Source organism: Episyrphus balteatus, chromosome 1, assembly GCF_945859705.1.
Source record: "Episyrphus balteatus chromosome 1, idEpiBalt1.1, whole genome shotgun sequence".
Classification (NCBI taxonomy): Eukaryota; Metazoa; Arthropoda; class Insecta; order Diptera; family Syrphidae; genus Episyrphus; species Episyrphus balteatus.
In genome coordinates this window covers 48617189-48639033 of record NC_079134.1, presented here as the reverse complement: position 1 = coordinate 48639033, position 21845 = coordinate 48617189, and the positions used below count along the sequence as shown (strand labels likewise).

The following is a 21845-nucleotide window of genomic DNA, read 5'->3' as shown; positions in this document are numbered from 1 at the left end:
GTTAAGTGTGGCGGTCGAGGGATGGTAATTTTTTATCTTTGTAACAGGATCACCTGGCAGATAAAATCAATGCGTTGGTACCTAAGCACTATGTAGCTAAAAAGATTATGGATTGTTGTTCCCTCATGCTCATTACAAAATCTATAGGTGACATTGTTTATACATTTCTTAGGTCCATTTTCTTCACTCGGAGTTGAACAAAACTTGAGAATTTTTATATTAAAAATTCTCAAGTTATGTTCAACTCCGAGTGAAGAAAATGGACCTTAATATAGTAGTTTGATATTTTTTAATTTTTTAATAAATATATATTTTTTTTTTTTCTTCGATGTTATTTTGAATTAAACATAAATTACATAAAAAAATTGTACACATTCAAATATAAAAAAAAAAACAAAAAAAAAAAGATTTTATATCTTAAAAAAATTATTATACAAAATTACAATAATTGATCCCCATCAATTTATCATAAATTAATCTAATTTGATGGTGCATTCAACTCTTGTCGTTCGACAACTGAATGTTCCGAACTATTTGATATAAAAAAATTTACGCTATTTTTCATATTGTTATTATTTTTATCTTGTTAATCAATGTTAGCATTAAGTTTTTTTTTTATGTGAAATAAAGAACATATGTAATGAAAAAAAAAATGAAAAAAGTTTTTAAACAAATGGTAAAAAAGTTCATAAGTGAAGTATAAAAATACTCATAACTTCGTCAATTTTGCTCCAATCGAATTAAAAATGTTGGCAATATTTTTGAGACATTGAAGAAAAAAGATGTTTTTGTAACTTTTTACCCAATTTTTATTTTTTCAATATGCAAGCAATTTTTAACATAAGAGCATAGCAAGTACGTGCGACCCAGTCGTGCGTTTCATTTTATTCAAAACTGTGGTATTCAAAATGTGTCCAAAATTAGTATTTAGGACCACAGTATCATGCATCAATTTATTCACACTCCATTAAACTTAAAGTCTCCATTAAAAACATGAAGTTTTCAAATGTATATGTGATTTGACAGATTTTTAATTTTTAATGGGGACTTTAAATATAGTGGTAAGAGAAGTACATTTTCCTTTTTTAAACAGTGTTTGAATTTTGATTTGAGTAAAACTGTTACAGGCATATTTATTAGATTTTTGCCTACTTAAGCACTGAATAACTTTTTTCAAACCATGGGAAATATGCTTCGTTTAATAAAAATAAGTATCACACTATTCAAAGTTAAGACAATCTATACTTAGACAAAAGTTTGACCGCTATAGGACAACTACACATTTTCCAAATTTAAGCAGTTGTTTAAAGTTAAACAACGATTATAAATAAATAGCCTTAATATTTAATAATTTTTTTTTTATATTTTGAAAACTTAGTCCAATCTGGCGCGAAATGTGCCAAAGCGAGAAAACATATTATCTTTGGGCTAATTTTATGCTAATTCTTGAATTGATTTTTTAATAAGCAACCATTTTGGCAAATTTCCTCAATTTTCGTTAGAAGATATATTTAGGCATTATAATAGGTAACTTTTTCCAACTATGTTTCAAGGCAAATATTAATAAATAATAGTTAAAAAAAATAAATATGTTGTTGAAATACAACAATAATGGAATTGAAATAAGGCAGCTAAACTGCAAATATGGAAACGTGCAAAAAATTTTGAATACAAAATTGCAATGTTTAACAAGAATATTCAATTTTTCGTTTAACCCAATTAAACTTTTATCCGAAGAAAATAAAAATTATTGCATTACCTTTTTGTGGTACTCAGTATTTAATTGAATAAACATTTTATGATAAACAACATCAAACAATTACTTTTATTTATTTATTAAAAATCCTTTAGTAAAAAATATTTCTCTGTAAGCCAACAAATAAAAAATGTTGGTTTATCCTTAACAATCATTTGTTTTTGTGTCCCAAGCTCAATTTTACTGAGGTAAGTACTGGGTTACCAAACAAAATTTGAGTTATAAGATGTGAATTCAAGGAAACAAACAATGTCAATTACGGGGTTAATTCTGCGAAATCTTTGAAAATTTGGACGTTAATAACACCGGCACACAAAAAAAAAAATGTAATGTTCCAGGAACCTGGTACATAACACTTTCTTTTTTTTGTGCCGGTGTTATTAACGTCCAAATTTTCAAAGATTTCTCAGAATTAACCCCGTAATTTACATTGTCTGTTTCCTTTTTTACCGACTTCCAAAAAGGAGGAGGTATTCACTTCGCCTGTATTATTTTTTTTTTTTTTTTAATGTTTGTTACCTCATAACTTTGGACTGAGTGAACCAATTTTGATAATTATTTTTGTATTGGAAAGCTGGTGGCTGCAATGTGGTTCAGTTATAGCCATAGGAACTATTAGAAAAAAGATTATTCCTAACATTTCACTACCATTTCACTCATTGAAAATATGCTACAAATTAACTAAAACTTCTTATTTAAACAGAAATTTCCGAAACGCCCTGCAATTTTTTGTTTGATATTCACCTCTTTTATAATCTTTTTTTTTAATTATATCTCAACTCGTTTAAGAGTTCTAATTTTTGCTAGCCAAGAAAATCAATTAAGGCCACTGTAAGAGCTTAAAAACTAATATTAAATCAAAATAAATTATTAAAACTTCGAAACATGTGCTACACCCATCCGAATAGCACATAGTAGTTAGTAAAATATATTAAAATAATTACATTCTTTAATATACTAACCGTGAAACCCCGGAGACAAATGTTACGTGGTACAAATTCCTTTAAATTTCAATAAAATATCTCAGAAATTGCAATTCCAGGAACCAGTTGTTGTGGATGCAAGATTGTTAAGCGCATACAGTTGACGTGATATTTATGAAATTAATATCTCTATCAATCACTTTACCTTTATAAAATGCATATTCAATTTGCACTTTGCTTTAGGTATATCAAATGTTAATACCGCAAAGATAATCTTGCTCAAACAATTTATCAATTTATTTGCAACATTTATCTTTTCAATCTCACCTCAACTCACAACAAGTTAAAAAGCAGATAAATATCACAGATTTACTGTCGGGGGCAGATTATTTTCAATAAAAAACAAGTAAAAATGTAACCCCTTAATTTGGTGAGACATAAAAAAATGTTTCTTTTTTGATAAAAGATTTCTCTTTGCACACAAAGAGAGAATACAAACATCATTTAAGAAGAAAAAAAAGCTCCAAGACATATAACTCAATTATAAGGGATCAACGAATTTACGGTACCAAATAAAATGTGTGTGGTGTGACCCATCGAATTGCGTACATGACATACAGAGTTGACTTTCTTGTGTATCCATCTCGCATCCAATTTTAATTTTATTGCTTTGTATAAAGAAGATTGATTGGGTGGCAAGCCATTTAATTGGTATCTTGTGCTCTTTAATTGAACAGCATCTGAAAATGGCCAAACCATATAAAGAGTAGAAAGATACCTAATTGAGAAGACAAGGAGATGTTTGATTCAAATTTCCTGATTCAATTTATTGAACATCTTCCGTTCTCGATACATTGGAAAAAGTAATTATTACAAAGTAAAATATGGATAAACTTTTAGTAAATGTTTCTTTCTGAATGAAAAATTTATTTGAATTGAGTCATATCCATTTGCTTAGTGCGAATAACAACAAAAAGACTTCTTTCTTTATAAAGCTTTACTTCTGAAGCTTTTTAGGACTAATTCAAAACGTAAAAAAACAATTAACAATAACAAATGATATACAACTAAATTATATTTCTAATTTGAAAAGTTAAATAATAAAATCACCGTCTAATTATTTTGATACCTATTCATTACATTTCACTTTTATCAACAAAAAGTTAAGTTATTAGAACAGAACTTTACTTACCAATAGTTGCAACGTTAAATATCGTACCAACAACAGCCATTAGCAATATAGTTCCCAAGTTATCAAAGAAAAGGCGATTGGGCATAAAGTACCCGGCATCTAAGATAATTGGTGGGAGCATGTAGAAGAAGAAAGTATTTGGTGTTAATGGCGATACATTTACGGAAGTGACGAAATATAAAACGACACCAATTACAACACCAACAACAATTAAAAGGCAGGATTCAGGAAATATTTTATTTAGCTTTGGAGTCATATGAAAACCTGAAATGAAAGAAAAAAAATATTATTTTACACAATTTAGTATTATTATTAATCACAAAAAATTATGTAATGTTGAACAATTCTATATTTTTTTTTTTTTTTTTAAACGCACATTTAATAGGTAAATCTACTTTTGATATGATAAACTTTACGAGCTTTAGAAGAATAAGAAGACGTTTGATGGAAGTTACAGATTTATATAAGTTTTGAAGTTCGGAGATTTTAAATGGGACGGAAAATCTTTTGTTACGCTTTGGATATTCGTGTAGTGCGGCTAAGAATAAATTTCTGTATTTGACGGAACGAGGTTCCTATAAATCTAAATTAAACACATTTAAAGTTTAAAACTTTAGTTAAATTTTTAATATTGAAACTTAAAAAATAACCATTTTTATCAAAAATCAAAACCGACTTCCATGGATGAAAACAGGGTTTTGTGGTTTTTCTAATAGTTTGTATGGCTATAAGTGAACTGCGGCCAGCTTTCCAATACAAAAAGAATTATCAAAATTGGTTCAATCAGTCCAAAGTTATGCGGTAACAAACATTAAAAAAAAAAAAAAAAAAAAATACAGACGAATTAAATTACTCCTCCTTTTTGGAAGTCGGTAAAAAAAAAAACTTATTTTCGGAACTGCACCTCACACACGATTTTATACTATATTTGTTGTTACTTTTGAAAAAAAGTTTGAATAGATTATACTAAGCATGTAGCTTTTCTAGGTGCCAAAAAATCAATGATTTTTACACTTGAAAAAATACATTTTGTGGTTTTTTGGGTGAAACCAAATTAACTTAAGCTTCTAAACAGGAATGTTTTATGGACTACATTCAATCAAGTAAGAATTCTAAGTCAGATAAATAACATTTGAGGCGCAGTGCCCACACCAGTAGATTTCCATTTTCTAAATTATAAAATAAAAAGGTCACTGCGGTGTATGCGTACTATTTTTTTTAAAGGTGAATAAGAAATAATGCTTCTATAATTTTTAAACTAAGTGTAAGATAGCGAAAATAAAAATTTTTGATATAAAAAAAATGTTTTTAAATGTAGCTTTTGAAAAAATAGTGGAATAAAGAAAAAAAGTTGGGATATTCTAGGCTAACGTTGAGCAAACAAACCACAGCACAAATCCAACAATATTTACACTTATTAAAAAAAAAATAATTTTTTGTGATTTTTGGGGTGAAAAAAATAAAAATAATTCCGCGTAAAATTTTAAAACTAAAGGTGGGCTAGCGAAAAAATATGTTTTTACTCTCACACTTTTTCCCTATCATCTACTGGAATTTAAATAAATTGATCTGAAAAATAAAGGGAGCAACAACGAGCAACAAAATGCAAAATTTGCGAAATTTATGAGCATATATCTTGTGAGGTAAATGTAAGAAAAAAGCGGTCAAATGTAAATAGATTAATACAAATTGTAAGTTTATCAGCGAGTAAAGACGACTTGAATTTTCTATATGAATCTTAATAACCTTTTAAAAATGAATTAGAATTCTCGTTCTTAACTGGCTTCAAATTAAATGTTTTCGATACGAAAAAAATAAACCGGGAATACTTCAAACTTAATATGAATTTGACCACAATTTTCGAAGCTTGAACGTTTTTAAGAATTTTCGAAGAGGGAGAAACCCTGTTCTTAATTATCTGCCGGTAAAAAAATGGCCAAGACTGTACAGGGTACACCGAACCTCTTAAATTAGCACAACTAGGAGAAAGACCTGATTGATATATGAGGTGTTCAGAGTAATAATGGGTTAAGTCCATTTGAAATTTGTGCATTGTTTTGAACTTTGAAAAGCCTTTTCTCAAGAACTAAAGGAACTTTTGAAATAAAGGTTTCACAGATTTCTTTCTTGTATATTATTTTATATAGAACTCTAATTTTAAAGACCTTTAAAAATCTGACTTATGTATAGAGAAGTGGACTTCACAATTTATTATTCTGTACGCCTCATTTGTAAGAAAGGTGTTATTCCTGAAATTTTTCATTCTTGGTTTTCATCATTACCATCACAATGTTAGACAAAAGATTTCCTTCCAGAACTAGATGTATTAGATGAAAGAGATTATTTTAAATTGCTTCCATTTTTAAAGCCTTCTTTTAATAGTTACATGTTTTTAATTCTTCTACGTTGTAAAATTTCTGATATAACTAGGTATAATTGAGATTTTGTCTTTACTTTTGTGCTATAATGTTGTTTCCTTTAACTTCATATGCCAGAAAAGTATTCATTACGAACAAATAATTGCAAATCATTACAGGTAAAAGGCACTAAGTCATGGCTTTTCCTACTTTTGTTCACATAATTATCATTTTTGTTATTCAAACACCAAAAAAGTTTTTGGAAACTAATGTCAAAATGTTGAGTTTGTGTTTAAAGTGATTATCTGGCAAATAACAGTTAACATTGAATTTTCACAAGAGAAATAATCTTAAAAATCGATTTACTCAAAACTATGTTTTTTGACTTAGTGCATTTTGGCTGCATAGCAACGATACTTTGTAAGTCATTTTTCAAATTTAAAAATGTTGTTTTGAAGACAGGAAAAATGCACTAAGTCTCATTAACGCTTTCTCTTTGTATAAGCTGGTACTGATTTAATTTTTCTTGCGTTACAGGTAAAAAGCACTAAGTCAACTTAGTGCGTTGTGCCTGTATTAAAGTTATTTTTTCTGACTTCGTGCAAAAATATACCTCAAATAATTCATACGCCAAATATTTCTTAGTGTGGTATTTTACTAGATCGATATCATCATTCTGAACCGTTTTGCATTTAAATCTAAAAATCCTTAAAATATGACTTAGTGCTTTTTGGCAGCATACCGACGATATTATATTTTGTACCTGTGAATCAGAAAACGAATTGGAATAACTTGGCGCTAATATCAGAAAAATAGTTGTTTGAATTTTAGTAGCAGAAAGGTGATCATTTAAAAAAATGAACAAGTGACTCAAAGACAGAACGGAACCCTGAGACACACTATCATTTATTTTATGATTTTATTCAATACGACTTGTATTCAACGGTTTGAAACGTAATTTCTAATAAAGGGACGAAGACAGACTCATTTTCGAAAGAAGATTTTTATGCTTAACCTTATCAAACCTTAACCATAAAATATCCGCTGCATCAATCTTCCTTTTTCCAAAATGATGCAAAGACGTGTTCGACAACTGGGTGATTAAACTATCAGAACACAAGTAGACTTTTTCTGGTAAGAGAAAACTATCAACATTTTTCTTTTACATCCAAAACACCATAGGCATACACAGAGACTAAGGAAGCGGCTATAAATAATTCATGAAGACAGTTTTGTAACAATAGCTACCAGGCGTTATAAAGTTAAATGTCTAAGCATTATTTTAAGGACTTTTAAACAAACTAGAAGATACCCCCATGGCATTAAACAAGAATCACACGCATTCACAAAAAAGAACACACAATTTACCAGTCTATAAGAAATACAGGCCATCATTCAAAGAAGCTGCCAGAATAAGTCAGCAGAACCTGATAAATTCTGTAACCCAAGTCGGTGACGATTTTACTGGCAATATTTTTTTAGTAGTATGCAAACAACAACTTTTTCCCTATTAAAAAATTGTTACTATTTCACTCTAGACGATTTCGCTCCTCTGCAACTTCAACAAAAGAAAAAGAACTTCAACGTCTGAAAACTTTCTCCCGAGAAAACAACAATTCCTGATATGCAGTTTGGATTCCGTGAAATAACTAGGTACATTCCATTTTACACGCTCATTGAACTCTCACCAGTTAAGCGTTGGCAGCTTTCTTGATAACTAAATAGGCATTCTACAGTGGAGTCGAGTCCAACATACGATGCCTCTACGTACATAATGTGGGTTCGTCCTACGAGCGTAAAGATTTTAAAATAAACTCTCCCAGATCGGAACAAGTCTGCTTTAGACGACTAGGATCAGGTAAAAAACCTTCCGTCAATCAACCATCCCGATAGACTTAACAACTAAAACAATGGACAAATACTTGGGAGACAAATTCAATGAGCTGTTCGGGCTCAATCCTTATAGTCTAAGAGCCCACAGCAAATTTTGGGAGCAAAGGTATAACCAAAATGTGAGTATGCAGTTTTATAGCCTTATGCGTTCTAATAACGAATTCAAAAGTCTGGCAGCTATAAATCGCGGCTTTTTATTGTTTTATTGTTGAAAAATGTGAGTTTTCCAATTCATATAAGTAGGCTAAGTTCACTCTATTTCATACTTTTTATAAGGGAACTGATGCTCTGTCATTTCCTCTAAGCCTGAAGATATCAATCTTGACGATGCGATTAATAGAACTCAAGATATAAGCATTTTAATTGGCTTTGTTTTGGAGACTTTTCTGTTTAATTTTTTGTTTGTTTTTCAGAATTCAAAATTCTCCAAGAAAAGAGCTGATAATGTGAGTTAAACAAGTTCCCAACAACTTCCCATTTTAGTTCAAAGCAACCAAGACCTTCGTAAGCCAGCTGGCAATCGCCGAAGAAAAGATCTTGCGAATAATTTTTTATTTGGTAATTTTGAAAACAAAAAACAAACTCATTAAATTTAATATTAAAATATAATTTAAATATCAAAATCAATACTAAAAAATACTTTAAGTCTTAATATTCAATAACAACCCAGTAAATGATTTTGTTTTCACCCTCAGATTATAAATATTTTCCAAGATTTTTTTTACAGCCTTTCCATAGTCCATAAATTCCATCTTAATCGTTTGATTATATTGTAAGTGATATAGTTCTATCGATCCGAGAATACAAAGTATGTGTGTTGATTTCATAAATTCTTTCAAATACCCATTTTAGAACTTTCTGCAGTGACGTCAAATAGTATAAGATACTTCATCATCACAATTTGAACTTACTTATATACATTTTATCCGCACTAAAATATTATGTCTTATATCGATTTTAAATGACATCATGGATATGAGCGAACACCACAAATATTTTTAAAAAAATTTTCTTTAGAGAATTCTCCGTTCGTTCACAAACTGTAACCTCGTGTGTGCCAACATCCTTGGAAAGAAATCAAGAGTGGGAAGTAAAAAAATCTATGTTGTGAACCCTCCTTTGGCATAATACTGCGGGATAGTATTTCTATTGCTATTTGTAAAGGCACGGATACGGGTAGGGAGTATCATCATCATCAAGTTGTTGTCTAAACTTAATTCAACTGAATAAACTTATAAAAGCCTAGGCCTTGTCGCCTTACTCGTGCGTTTGTAAACCTAACAAAAAGCCTTTGAATTCTCATTTCGTGATTTTAATATAGTTTTCAAAATTAATTAATAATACAGTCAAATAAGGAGAAAAAAGGGGTAAATCTCGGAATGAATGTTAGTAGAAATTTTTTTTGCTCAATATCTTCCTTTTGCGATTCTATAACATATCTCAAAAGTCTAGAAAAATCTCATGTCCGCTTGTCGCGATTTCAAGGTCAAATCGCGAAATGGAGATTTTCAAAATTAGCAAAAATAGGCTATGGTATTATATACACATATGATACATGATTTCAAGGTATTTTTTAATGCTGATTCCAAAAAATCTAAAATTAAGACAATCTGACGTCTCTGGAAAAAGTTATACCTGTTTTTCATCTGTCAACTCATATTATTATAACAGTTGCAAACTTACTGCCGAAAAACCCTTAAAAGTTATGGTAGACGAACCAAATTTTGCATGAAGATTTTAGAATCCATCATTATTAAAAATCAAAACAATCCCTTACAAAAAATATATACACCTACGAAATAATGGTATTTTTTGATGGAGGGGCAAATTTTAGGATATGCACTAAAGAAGATTCTTGTTCATCTTAGGAATAAGTGCAAATAGGCTAATTTTTTCATTTTAATCTTTGTTTGGATATTCTTTAATTACCCTCAAAAATCTAAAAAAATCTCATGTCCGCAAGACCTAATTTTCTTGGTTTGAAAATAAGGTGCAGATTTTAAAAAATTAATAAGAAAAGTTTAAATTTTTATATGTATACCAACATAAGCGACATGATTTAAAGGTATTTTTTAACACTAATTCCAACAAAACTCACAAACAAGTCAACCTGACCATCCCTGAAAAGTAATGCACCTTATTCATGTTCATCTGACACAAAAATCTGAAGTGTAGTTTTCCAATTTTTTAAAATCTGCACCTTATTTTCAAACCAAGAAAATTAGGACTTGCGGACATGAGATTTTTTAAGATTTTTGAGGGTAATTAAAGACTATCCAAACAAAGATTAAAATGAAAAAATTAGCCTATTTGCACTTATTCCTAAGATGAACAAGAATCTTCTTTAGTGCATATTCTAAAATTTGCCCCTCCATCAAAAAATACCATTATTTCGTAGGTATATATATTTTTGTAATGGATTGTTTTGATTTTTAATAATGATGGATTCTAAAATCTTTATGCAAAATTTAGTTCATCTACCATAACTTTTAAGGGTTTTTCGGCAGTAAGTTTGCAACTGTTATAATAATATGAGTTGACAGATGAAAAACAGGTATAACTTTTTCCAGAGACGTCAGATTGTCTTGATTTTAGATTTTTTGGAATCAGTATTAAAAAATACCTTGAAATCATGTATCATATGTGTATATAATACCATAGCCTATTATTGTTAATTTTGAAAATCTCCATTTCGCGATTTGACCTTGAAATCGCGACAAGCGGACATGAGATTTTTCTAGACTTTTGAGATATGTTATAGAATGGCAAAAGGAAGATATTGAGCAAAAAAAATTTCTACTAACATTCATTCCGAGGTTAAACCCTTATTTGACTGGATTATAAAGTTTCTGTCTCTTAGCTGGCAGATAATCAAGTTACAAATTGTTTAAAAAAAGCCCTAGTAAAAAAACTTTATCCGGACCTGGCTTCCGAGTGGAAACAAGGGTCAACAATGAATAAAATGTGAATGGTCAGTGTTGGTATTATAGAAAAAACCTTACTCAAGGGGACAAAGCTGTATGTCAAAAGTATCCCTGGTGACAAAATAAAAAAGAATGTTTAAACAAAAAAAAAAAAAAAATAGATCAATTTGATTGTAAGCAATTTGATTGTGATAAATACGAGGATAATTAACACAGTGGCACACACGAACATGTTCTTTGGAACCAACAACTCGACTTCTTTAGAAAATAAGTCACGTTCAAGTTGAATGTTAAAGTAGGTGGTATATCTTCTACTCGAACATGGTGCATTTATTTCCATGGATGAAAACTAATTTCTATCTCGAGTTGAAAGTTTTAAAACTTTATCAATTTTAAAACTTATAGTCAAAGGAGTAAACTTTGTAGTACACAGTCTTATATAAAACAGAAGGTCAAAGGACATCAAGTTATATGATTCGAAATAAATTCAAGTTGGCAAAAAAATAATAAAAAGTTCAAGAAGTATTCAATTATACTGCGAGTTAAATCAATGGGGGAAGCGAAACTGGATCAACTTAAATGAGTTTATTATCACATTATAAATATCTTCTCTTCTATAACTTTGGTTTTGTTTTTATAACCTAGAAATTTATTTATATTCAAAATATCTATGTAATAAAACTAACCGATTTTTGCAATACTCGCTGATAGAATCCAAATACCAATAATAAATGGCGTTTTGACTCGATCAAAGTCAACTTGTGACACTGGATATCTTTGGGGCGGATGATCACCATGTCCTGCTAATGGATATGTTTTTCCATGATCTCCATGATCCAATGAAGTTGTTGGCGTTGCAAAAGGACTCGTTGAAGATGCCTAAAAAGAAAAAATAGAAATATATATTTTTTTACAAATTTGTACACAAAAATATTGCTTATCATAGTTTCTTTGAAAATAACATATGTAATTGCTATACAAAACATATATCCTCAATCGACAGCGGAAACCTGCTTTAAAATACGTGCTCGTAAAATTATATTATCTTCGAACAGTATTCGGTGCCATTTAGATATTGCAGTGCCTTAACATTGGTCCACAGTTTATTCTAATGTACGATAATGCCTTATAATTTTAAAGTATGGTTTCAGAATATCTTTATCTTCAAAATGTGGATATACAAACTATGGATTGGAAGCCCAGAAATTGGCATTTAAATTCAATAGAACATTCCTGGGAAACGCTCAAGAAAAAGTTTTCGTGGCAAGGGTCTAACTTCAAAAGTAAAGAGGTGTTGATTAATTTTGAGCAGGAGTATATTTAAAATGTTACGGTTAAAAATTAAACGAAATTTTCGGGCCAGGCGCAAAACCAAAAATAAACATGGGAAGTTTTTCATACTAAAATACGTAATTTTTATCATTTACATACTTAAGTACTCAAAAGAGATCTTGCTGAAGTTCTAAAAAGTCATTGATGTAGTAATTAACACATGAACGATCAGTTTTTTTTTATTCTGAGAACTTCTTTTTTAGAGAGCTTCTATGTGGCAAGCTTATTTTAAAGGAAAAATTGTCACATAACTTACTTTGTAATATCTTATAAAAAAAATTGAGTTTTCAAAAATAAATGTTTAACTTTTTTTTTAACCCTTTTTAATTATGTATGTCAAGATCGTATATTTAAAAATTAATAACATTAAAGCACTTGCCTTGAATTAATTATAAAACACGTATTTTTTAAAAACTCAATATTTTCATTTTTTAATCATTTATTTCGACATTTAAAAATCAAAATTAAAAGTGTAAAATGCTATTTTCAAGTACAAAAATGCGAAAATTCAAACAACAAACAGTTTAATATATATACTTATACACATTTTCCGAATGAAGAGAAAACAAACATATATTTTCTGAATTTCTTATTTTTGTAGGCAAATATTTTGTTGTATTTCAATAAAACTGCTTCTGAAGAGACTAAGAAAAATCATAGAAGAAAGAAGGTTAATCCCAAACCATCAGTTTGGCTTTAGAAATAAACATTCCACGATAGACCAAGTTCATAGAATAACGGATGTAATAGAAAAAGCATTAGAAGAAAAACAAGTATTTTCAGCTATTTTCTTAGATGTTGCTCAAGCCTTTGACAAGGTTTGGCATGAGGGACTTGAGTACAAACTGCAAAGGGATCTTCCCAGACAGTACTTTGAAATATTAAGATCGTACATCTCAGACCGATTGTTTAGAGTAAGGTACGATCAAGAATACTCGGAATTGAAGAAAATAGAAGCCGGTGTGCCACAAGGAAGTGTCCTAGGTCCTACCCCGTATTTACTATACACAAGGGATTTTCCAGTTGGTAATCACACCATAATGGCTACTTTTGCAGATGATACCGCAATTTTGGTACCCGACAAATGTGTATCTAAGGCAGCAGTAAAACTACAAAATGCCGTCGACACAGTGAGAGCTTGGACAGAAAAATGGCATATCAAACGCAATGAAACAAAATCTTCACATATAAACTTTACAAATAAAAGGATAAACAATATTCCAATATTCATTAATAATCAAGCTGTTGCTGTACCTTACGCCAATACGGCCAAATACCTTGGAATGACTTTAGATGCAAAGCTAAAGTGGAAAGAGCACATCAAAAAGAAAAGAGAAGAACTAAACTTGAAATACAGAAAAATGTACTGGTTACTTGGTAACAACTCTGATTTATCAATCCAAAACAAAATAATGCTGTATAATCAAGTACTAAAGCCCGTTTGGACCTATGGAATCCAATTATGGGGCTGTACAAAGAAAACAAATAGCGAAAATCCAAAAATTCCAAAACAAAGTCCTTCGTGGAATAGTTAATGCACCTTGGTACATAAGAAATAGCAATCTACATCGTGACTTACAAATAGTAACGGTTATAGAAGTTGTTAAAAAATACGCTGTATCGCATAGTCAGAGACTGCAAAGTCATACTAATTCTGAAATGGAGTCCGTCTTGAATATAAGAAACCATGTTCGGAGATTAAGAAGAACCAAGCCTCATGAGCTTATGGTCTAAAAAAACATGGGAAAGTATTAAAAGTTTAAACTTCCCCCAAAGTGATTGTACAAAAATAAGAAAGAAAAATCTGATGTCGATCCTTCAAGATTGGTCCTGATTAAGAGGTGGTTTTAGTGGTTAAGAGTCCCACACTACTTGGTGTCGAATACTGCCAAGTGTCTTTTGAAGATCTCCTCCTGTCAAAAAAAAAAAATTCAATTAAATAGTATCTAAAATTAAGAAATTTCAATTTCCCTTCTAGGGAATAACTAAAAACTCTTAGGCAACTATCAAATTTGAAATAAATCGCCTCAGTGGTTTAGGCTGCAGCTTGAGATAGAGAAAGACAGATAGACAGACCAAATTTTAAGACCCACTTTTTTCGCATTCGCATCATAATGTCATGTGTGATTGTAATCTTTTTTATTTTTTTAATTTCTTAATTTATTTTTTACCTACATTATATCGCAAGTAAAAACAAACAAGAAAGTTGTAATTTTCCGTATGATTTTATGTTCTTAGTATTTAACCTATTTTCACATTTTGTTTTGCTGGGTTTGTCCCTTGTTTTCACTTAAAGTAAGCACTTTTAATTTAAATTGAACATTGAAACGTACCGTATAAAACGGTGTCCTTCTAAGTAAAAAAAAAGTGACAAATGGGTTTACCCCCTTTTGAAAAGTCATTCCCAAATATTTATGCAGAAATTTTGTCTCAGTGACTGGAGATAACTCCACGGTTAGGAGGCTTCGCAGTTCTTTGGGTTCTAATGAACATTTTAATTACTAATGTATTGTTAAGGAAAATTAACTTAATTTTGACTTTGTTCAATTTTAAAAATGTAAATTTTTGAAAATATGCATTTTGCGGAGGATTAAAATGGGTGAACAAGATTTGTTCCTCAGACCACTAATCATAAGCTGCACTTGGGTTCCAAAAAATCACAAAATGTCGATTTTCGAGAAAAACGTGCATTCTTGAGTGACTTTCCGATTCTAATTTTCCCATTGGCGAATGAAAAAAGGTATCAAAATAGGTTCAGAAGACCATTAACCCTAAACCATGCAGTGATTTGCAAAGAGTGTCCAAAATCGTTCCACTCTTCCATCTATTTATAACTTTTGTTTTTAATGAATAAAATAAAAAAACGTTAACAGCAATCCTATAAATACATATCCAAATCTATTTCATTATTATTAAGGCTTAGTTCAATCTTTTAAGGTTTTAAAGTAGAAAACGTTTATTTAATATTACAAATTAATATTTTAGGTTTGAAAGAAATTGTTACTTATAAAGCGTTTTTAAAAATAATTAGAGTGATTGTTTATTTTTTTAAATGTTCATTCATGCACGTTAGTGGACATCGATGAGTCCGATCATAGCTATTTTTAATTAAACTCCTCTCATAGTCAGAGAATCTAATACAATAAATACTCCCCGAATACCACTCGTAAACGACCATGGATGTTCAGCTGAACTTATAATTGAATTATTTAACATTCCTTTGAAACTATGCGTTATTTGTATTCATGTATGTATTTTTAATTGTCAAAGACTTAATGGTTTTATAGCATGTACCACTAATCTAGTAGGTACTTAATAGCTTAAATTTAATTTACTGAGTAATATGTTGAAAAGAAAATGTTATAAGCTTAATACTGTCGTTGATTCAAAGTTGGGAAACTTAGATACTTAAATATTCTATAGGAAAATGCATTTTTAATTTTATTAAAACATTTTATTAAAAAATCTGTAGGAAAAATTGAGTTCTCATTCGCGAAATAATATAATATCGAACTTGGCAACATTGCATGTAACGTTACACTTTATTAAGGTCTTCAGGAACTCTTAAACGACCTTTATACTTTCTTTCTAAAAATAAACCTTCACACGAGATATCCTTTATTTAAATATTTCTATTTACAAGACTGCCTACATTTGACTGCAAAAAAATATGCTCATTAAGATACAGAAATACAAAATATAAAAAAGGCGTTGATTAATCGATTGCCATTTATCAGTAAAGTAACTCTAGCGACGAAAGTATGGATACAAACAAAAAAATATACTTATGGTTCTCAAAGCCATATACAATACAGGCCATCAAATACGAGTAAACCGGAAAATTAGGACAAAATGTGAAACATTTGTGTTAAAGGATAATTTATAAAACAAAATAATGTTTGTTTGGGGTACAAGCATATTGAAACCAAAAAATGTGTTTTGATGTCGAATTCAAAGGAAGAATTATGTAAATTTCTTTTCCTTGAGCCAGAAACGTGTTAAAAAAAAAACTATAAAAATGCCAATTTTGAAAAACTTTCCGGGTAAACAGCTTGTATTGGTTCGTACTTAAATTAAATTTTCCTAACTAACTAAATTGTAATGCGATAATAATACATAAACAATAACAATAATATTGACTCATTCAATTTGCATCATGATTGCCACTTTCATGTTTATTTCAAATATTTAATTAAAATAGTAAATGTTCAATTATTTTATCTTAAAAGTTAATGAGTACGTACTTAGGAACACTTCAAAATCTTAATGAATACTTTTGATTTAAATTAATTGTGTTTTTGGTAATACTTGTTTTTGTTATTTTTAAACAATTTAGTTTTAAAATAGAAAATAGAAAAAAATTAATACTGATTGCAATTAATTATTATATGTAGTTTTTGAGTGAAAAGTAAACAATGAGAAGCGAAATGAAATGTTTACTCCCTGTGAACAAAAACAATGTAGATACTCGTAGATGTTTTTCAAAAATAAATGGTTCATTAAGGAATAAATAACCTACCTAAGGAATAAGATCATCAAGTTTTTCTAACTTTCATAGCAAAAAAGACTGGGATGTAAATGCATCACCTTATACATGAGATATTTATTTTTGCTGCTGCCTGTCAGTCTCAGTGGCGATTTCTGGTCTTGAGCAATGAGCAATGGCTTAGCTACACTTGTAAAGTAGATCTACTTCCTTTTTTCAAAAAAAAAAAAAAATTGGTTTTAGTTGTTTTTAATAATTAAATTATTTAACTTAAATAAAATAAAATGCACGACTGGGTCGCACGAACTTGCTCTTAGAGTTCAAGTTGCTTAAGTTTTTAAGACTTTTTATATAGAAACATGGAAAATGTAGGTATATAAAAACAAAAAAAAAAAAATTTAATTTAAAAAAAAAATAATAAAATATCTGTAATCAAATCGCCCCACAAAACAAGTACCTACGCAGTTTTATTTAATATATATAGGTGCATTTTTAGAAAAAAATTTTCAAAATCGTTAGAGCCGTTTTTTTAAAAAACATAACATTTTGGAAAAAAAGTTTTAAAATAAAATTGGTATGCCATTTTGTAGAAATCACTAATCAACATCTAAAAACGAAATTTCAAAAAAATTCAATGTCCCGTTTTCGAAAATTTGATTTTTCAAAAAAAAAAAAATTTCAAAATTTCTTTAAAAATTATATCTTATACATATCTTTTAATGATAAAATTTTTTTTTGAAAATCATTATTAAAAGTACCTGCCATAGAACCTTTTTTTTTAATCCGATTTGCTCCGAAACCACTTATTCGATTTCAACGAAACTTTTTGTGAAGAAGCACTTATATAATTTCAATATAAGATAATAATAAAATTTCGAAAAAAAAATAATTTTTGGATTTTTAAACAAATTTTTGAAAATTTTGTTTGAAAAATCAAATTTTCGAAAATGTGACATTGAATATTTTGAAATTTTGTTTTTAGATGTTGATTAGTGATTTCTACAAAATGGCATAAAAATTTTATTTTAAAACTATTTTTCCAAAAAAATATTTATAAAAAATTAGTTTTTTGAAAAAAAAAAATTTAAGTTCAACTTTATTTATACTCAAAACCATAATCCTAAGCAGTATCGCCTTCAGAAAAATCAAAAACTACTTTGTAAGTTTTTATTCAGAAGTGAATTATTTATCATTTTTTTTTTAATCTCTTAAAATAAAATTGTAATTGTTTTAATTTGCTATTATGTCGACAATGTGCAAATATTGTTATTTCATGGAATTTCCGTTCTAAATAAAAAAACTCAAGTTATAAACACCACTCAAATACGTTTTGATTAAAGTTGAAGCAATTAAATTTTATATAATTCAATAAATTGCATTCATCACTGATACATTTTTTTGAAAAGTAATAAGTTTTAAAATGTATCTTATAAGGTTAAGTTCTATAGAACAGAAATGCCGGCTCATAACTTTAATTAATCATTTTTCATATTAAAAAATATACCTAATATTTCTGCATAGAGAACTTACTTATCCAAAGTGTTTACACAGTTCAAACAAATGCCGAGTGGTCTCAGTATAAATATTTGCTTTTCATTTATAGTCATTTTCATTTCCCCTTAACCACTCGAAAAATGAAAACAACATTTAACCCAACGCAACGACAACTGTTAGTCTATGAATGACAGAAAAGCTAACAAATAATTTACAGAGAACCCATCCATATCCATCGAAAATGTGTATGTTTTCATATTAAATACCCAGAAGATAGAAGAATTTATCAACACGTTTTTGTTTTCATTTATTTTTCAATAAAAGTGATACAAAGATTTTCCATACATCACACCTCATAATTTAGATTTATATATTTTGTTTTTCCCTTTTATCTCCGTCTGACAACTGACATGCGAAAGCCAATTAATGCACTTTGATTAATTTACGACCACAAACTATATATTTTAGCAGCAATTTAGTGTGCGAATGTGATGTATATTTCTCTTTAAATATAATGCCTCATTTAACTTCTGTACCTATCTACAATTATTTTATTTGATGCGGCGAGCTTTTCAATTCCAATTTGAAACGTTAGAGCGTGTGAATAACGTTGCCTACTACGCCACACGATCTAAAAGATGATATAACCGAATTAAATGTAAATAAAATTATTTTCCTATAAATAAAAAAAAAAATTAAACGAAAAAGGAGACTTAGAAATGTATAGAAAATAGGAAAGAATAAAATGCACGAGTGAATCGCACGTGTTTGTTCTGATTCTTTAATACTATAAAGTTGTTAAGAATGATTGTGAGTTATGACTTGTAAGGGATTATTTTGTTCATACAAATACACTACGCATCAATTTTTTATGACACAACATAAAAATGATTTTAATTATTTATTTACAATGCATTGAAGATGAAAAAAAAATACACGGATACGACACCATTATGGGAGGCAATGCAGGGTGTTTTGAAAAAAAGACAAATATATTTTTTAAATTTACTTGGGTACTAAAGTAGTGTTGATCTTGCAGGCGTTAATTGTAATTTTATTTTAAATATTATGATAAAAAAAACTGCAGTTCATTTCAATATTTGCCTTCTACCAAATCGAATAACAATAAAAAAGGGTGGGAAATTTTACTGGACAGTAGAGTGGAGCGTTTTTGGACTTATTTTTTCAGATCACTGCGAGCAACTCATAGTTTTTGCGTTATGTTCTTCTGAACTTACTCTGATACCTTTTTTTAATCGAAAATGGAAAAATAAAAATCGGGAAGCTTCTGAAGAATGCTGGTTTTTTACAGAATTCGACATTTTGTGAGTTTTTAGAAACCATCTGAATTAACTTATTATTTTTTTTTCACTTCGTACTGTTCTTAACTTATGCTTATTGGTCTCTGGGACAAAATCTGATCTCCTTTTTGGAGTCGTCAATGGGAAAAACGATATCGGAAACCATCCAAAAATTGCACATTTTCGCAAAAAATGAGAAAACTTTTAAACTGTATAAAGTCCCGCCTAGAACAAGTTTCATTTACAATTTGTTAGTATTTGCTATACTAACTATATTAAAACCTTAAGAGTTATGAAGGACCCTAAATGAGGACTTTTTTTTAGCGTTATTTCATGTTTGGTTTTTAATATGATTAATAAAGGTATTTTTTTAATGAACATAGGTAATTGGTTGTAATCTTAACCGCGCGTTCATTGGCTGGAACACAAGCAAGTCTTACTAGCTAAAAAACAACGAAAACAAGAAAACGAAATTAACATAGAGATTAAAAGCTCCACTATCATTTTTGGGATTGGGGACAAAATCCCGATTGAGTTAAGTTGGAAAAGTCGTTGAACTAAAATCAAAAGAATTATGAATTTTAATATTTAACTCATAATAATGTATGTTTAAATTGTTTTTTAATTGGTTTTAATTTTATGTTTCAGTTAAAATTTCAGTGAAACACAATTTTGAAGGGTTTTTTATTTTTTCTCTTTTATTTTCGGGATTTTGGCCTTTTTGGATTTAGGGTTTTCGGGATTTTGGTTTTTCGGGATTCTGGGTTTTCGGGATTTTGAGTTTTCGGAATTCTGGGTTTTCGGGATTTTGGGTTTTCGGGATTTTGAGTTTTCGGGATTTTGGGTTTTCTGGATTTAGGGTTTTCTGGATTTTGGTCTTTCTGGATTTTGGATTTCGGGATTCTGTCCGTATCCCTCATCCCTCGTTGCTACCAATTTGATTTTCTTAATTTATTGCTCCCCAACTCATTCTTTGCAGAAATTGGGACTTAGTGAATGTTATAAGTAAGCTACTCTAATAGATTGTTCTCCAACTCAGTCTTTGCAGAAGATGGAGTAGAAGAAAATGTGTAAGCTTTAAAATTAACACTTAGTGGTGTTTGTTTGTGCAAAATCTGCGAGTGTGAATAAAATTGATTTTGGGGAGCTACAGTGTGGATCCTATCTATTATATAACAATATATTCAGAATTTTACCAACACCTTATCTAAAAGATTAAAGTTTTGAAATAACTTTAAGATAATAAATTAACTTTGTATGAATTTTGAAGGTCATTTTTAGGTGTTTCTTCTTCAAGTTCATTACATCCTTTACTAAAAAAAAAAATAAACTATTCATAAAAGGTCTTAGGAGTATGAATTATTTCTAGAATTAAATGAGTTTTTAAAGAAAAACATATGTTGGCTATGACTTAGGTACGGAAAATGACGTGAATTCACGTTTATGTTTATTCCACCACCAAACCCTATTAAACGTTTTTGTTTCATATTTTTTTTAAGGTTCTTTTTCTAACATTGCAAAACACAAATAATCCAGAAAATAGGAATAAGGGCCGAAGGATAAAAGATACAAACAAACGAAAAAAATATCTATCTCTTACATACACGATACAAAGAAGTTATCTTTAAAAATAAGCTCACAATTAAGGTTCTTTTTTCTCTATTTTTTTTTTTTAATAAAGGAAAAAGAAGATAATATTTGTCATGGCTTTCTTCTGTTCCACTTGCCTACAATTATAAAGGCAAAACAAATATGGAACAAAAATATTAAATATTAAAAGAGTAAAATATGTGTAAAACCTGCTAATCGGGACACTATATAATCGGAGCACCACACTTAATGCTTTCCCTGCTATTTTTAATAAAAATTTCCCTCTATAATCAGGACAACTGCTAATCGGACCATGGACTATCTTTATAACATTATATGCTTATTGTTTTACCTATTTATTTTGACCAACACACAGTGTGTCGAGCCCATACAAAATTTGCAAATACTTGCAGCTAAGTTTTTGGAGTTTTAATATCTTTTTTTGTGTTTTTATGGCAGGAATAGAAAAAAAATTACAAATTAACCAATTAAACAACCTATTCCTTTTTTTTTAGTATAATATATGAAATTAACATTTATTGAAGAAGCCACTTGTGAGCAAAATTAATTTTTTTTTTTATACACTGCCGGTCATCT

General features: G+C 29.2%; 1 protein-coding gene across 24 annotated transcripts in view; it reads right to left on the bottom strand.

Annotated features, from left to right (window-relative positions):
* LOC129907435 (sodium/hydrogen exchanger 3) overlaps positions 1–21845 on the bottom strand; it is a 115657-nt gene that overhangs the window by 49773 nt on the left and 44039 nt on the right. For all 24 annotated transcript variants that reach the window (XM_055983649.1, XM_055983650.1, XM_055983656.1 and 21 more), the window contains exons 3-4: positions 11732–11924; positions 3872–4135 (exon numbers count right to left, since the gene is read on the bottom strand). In XM_055983649.1, coding sequence (XP_055839624.1) covers positions 3872–4135; positions 11732–11924 — 457 coding nt within the window. The remainder of the gene's footprint in view (positions 1–3871; positions 4136–11731; positions 11925–21845) is intronic.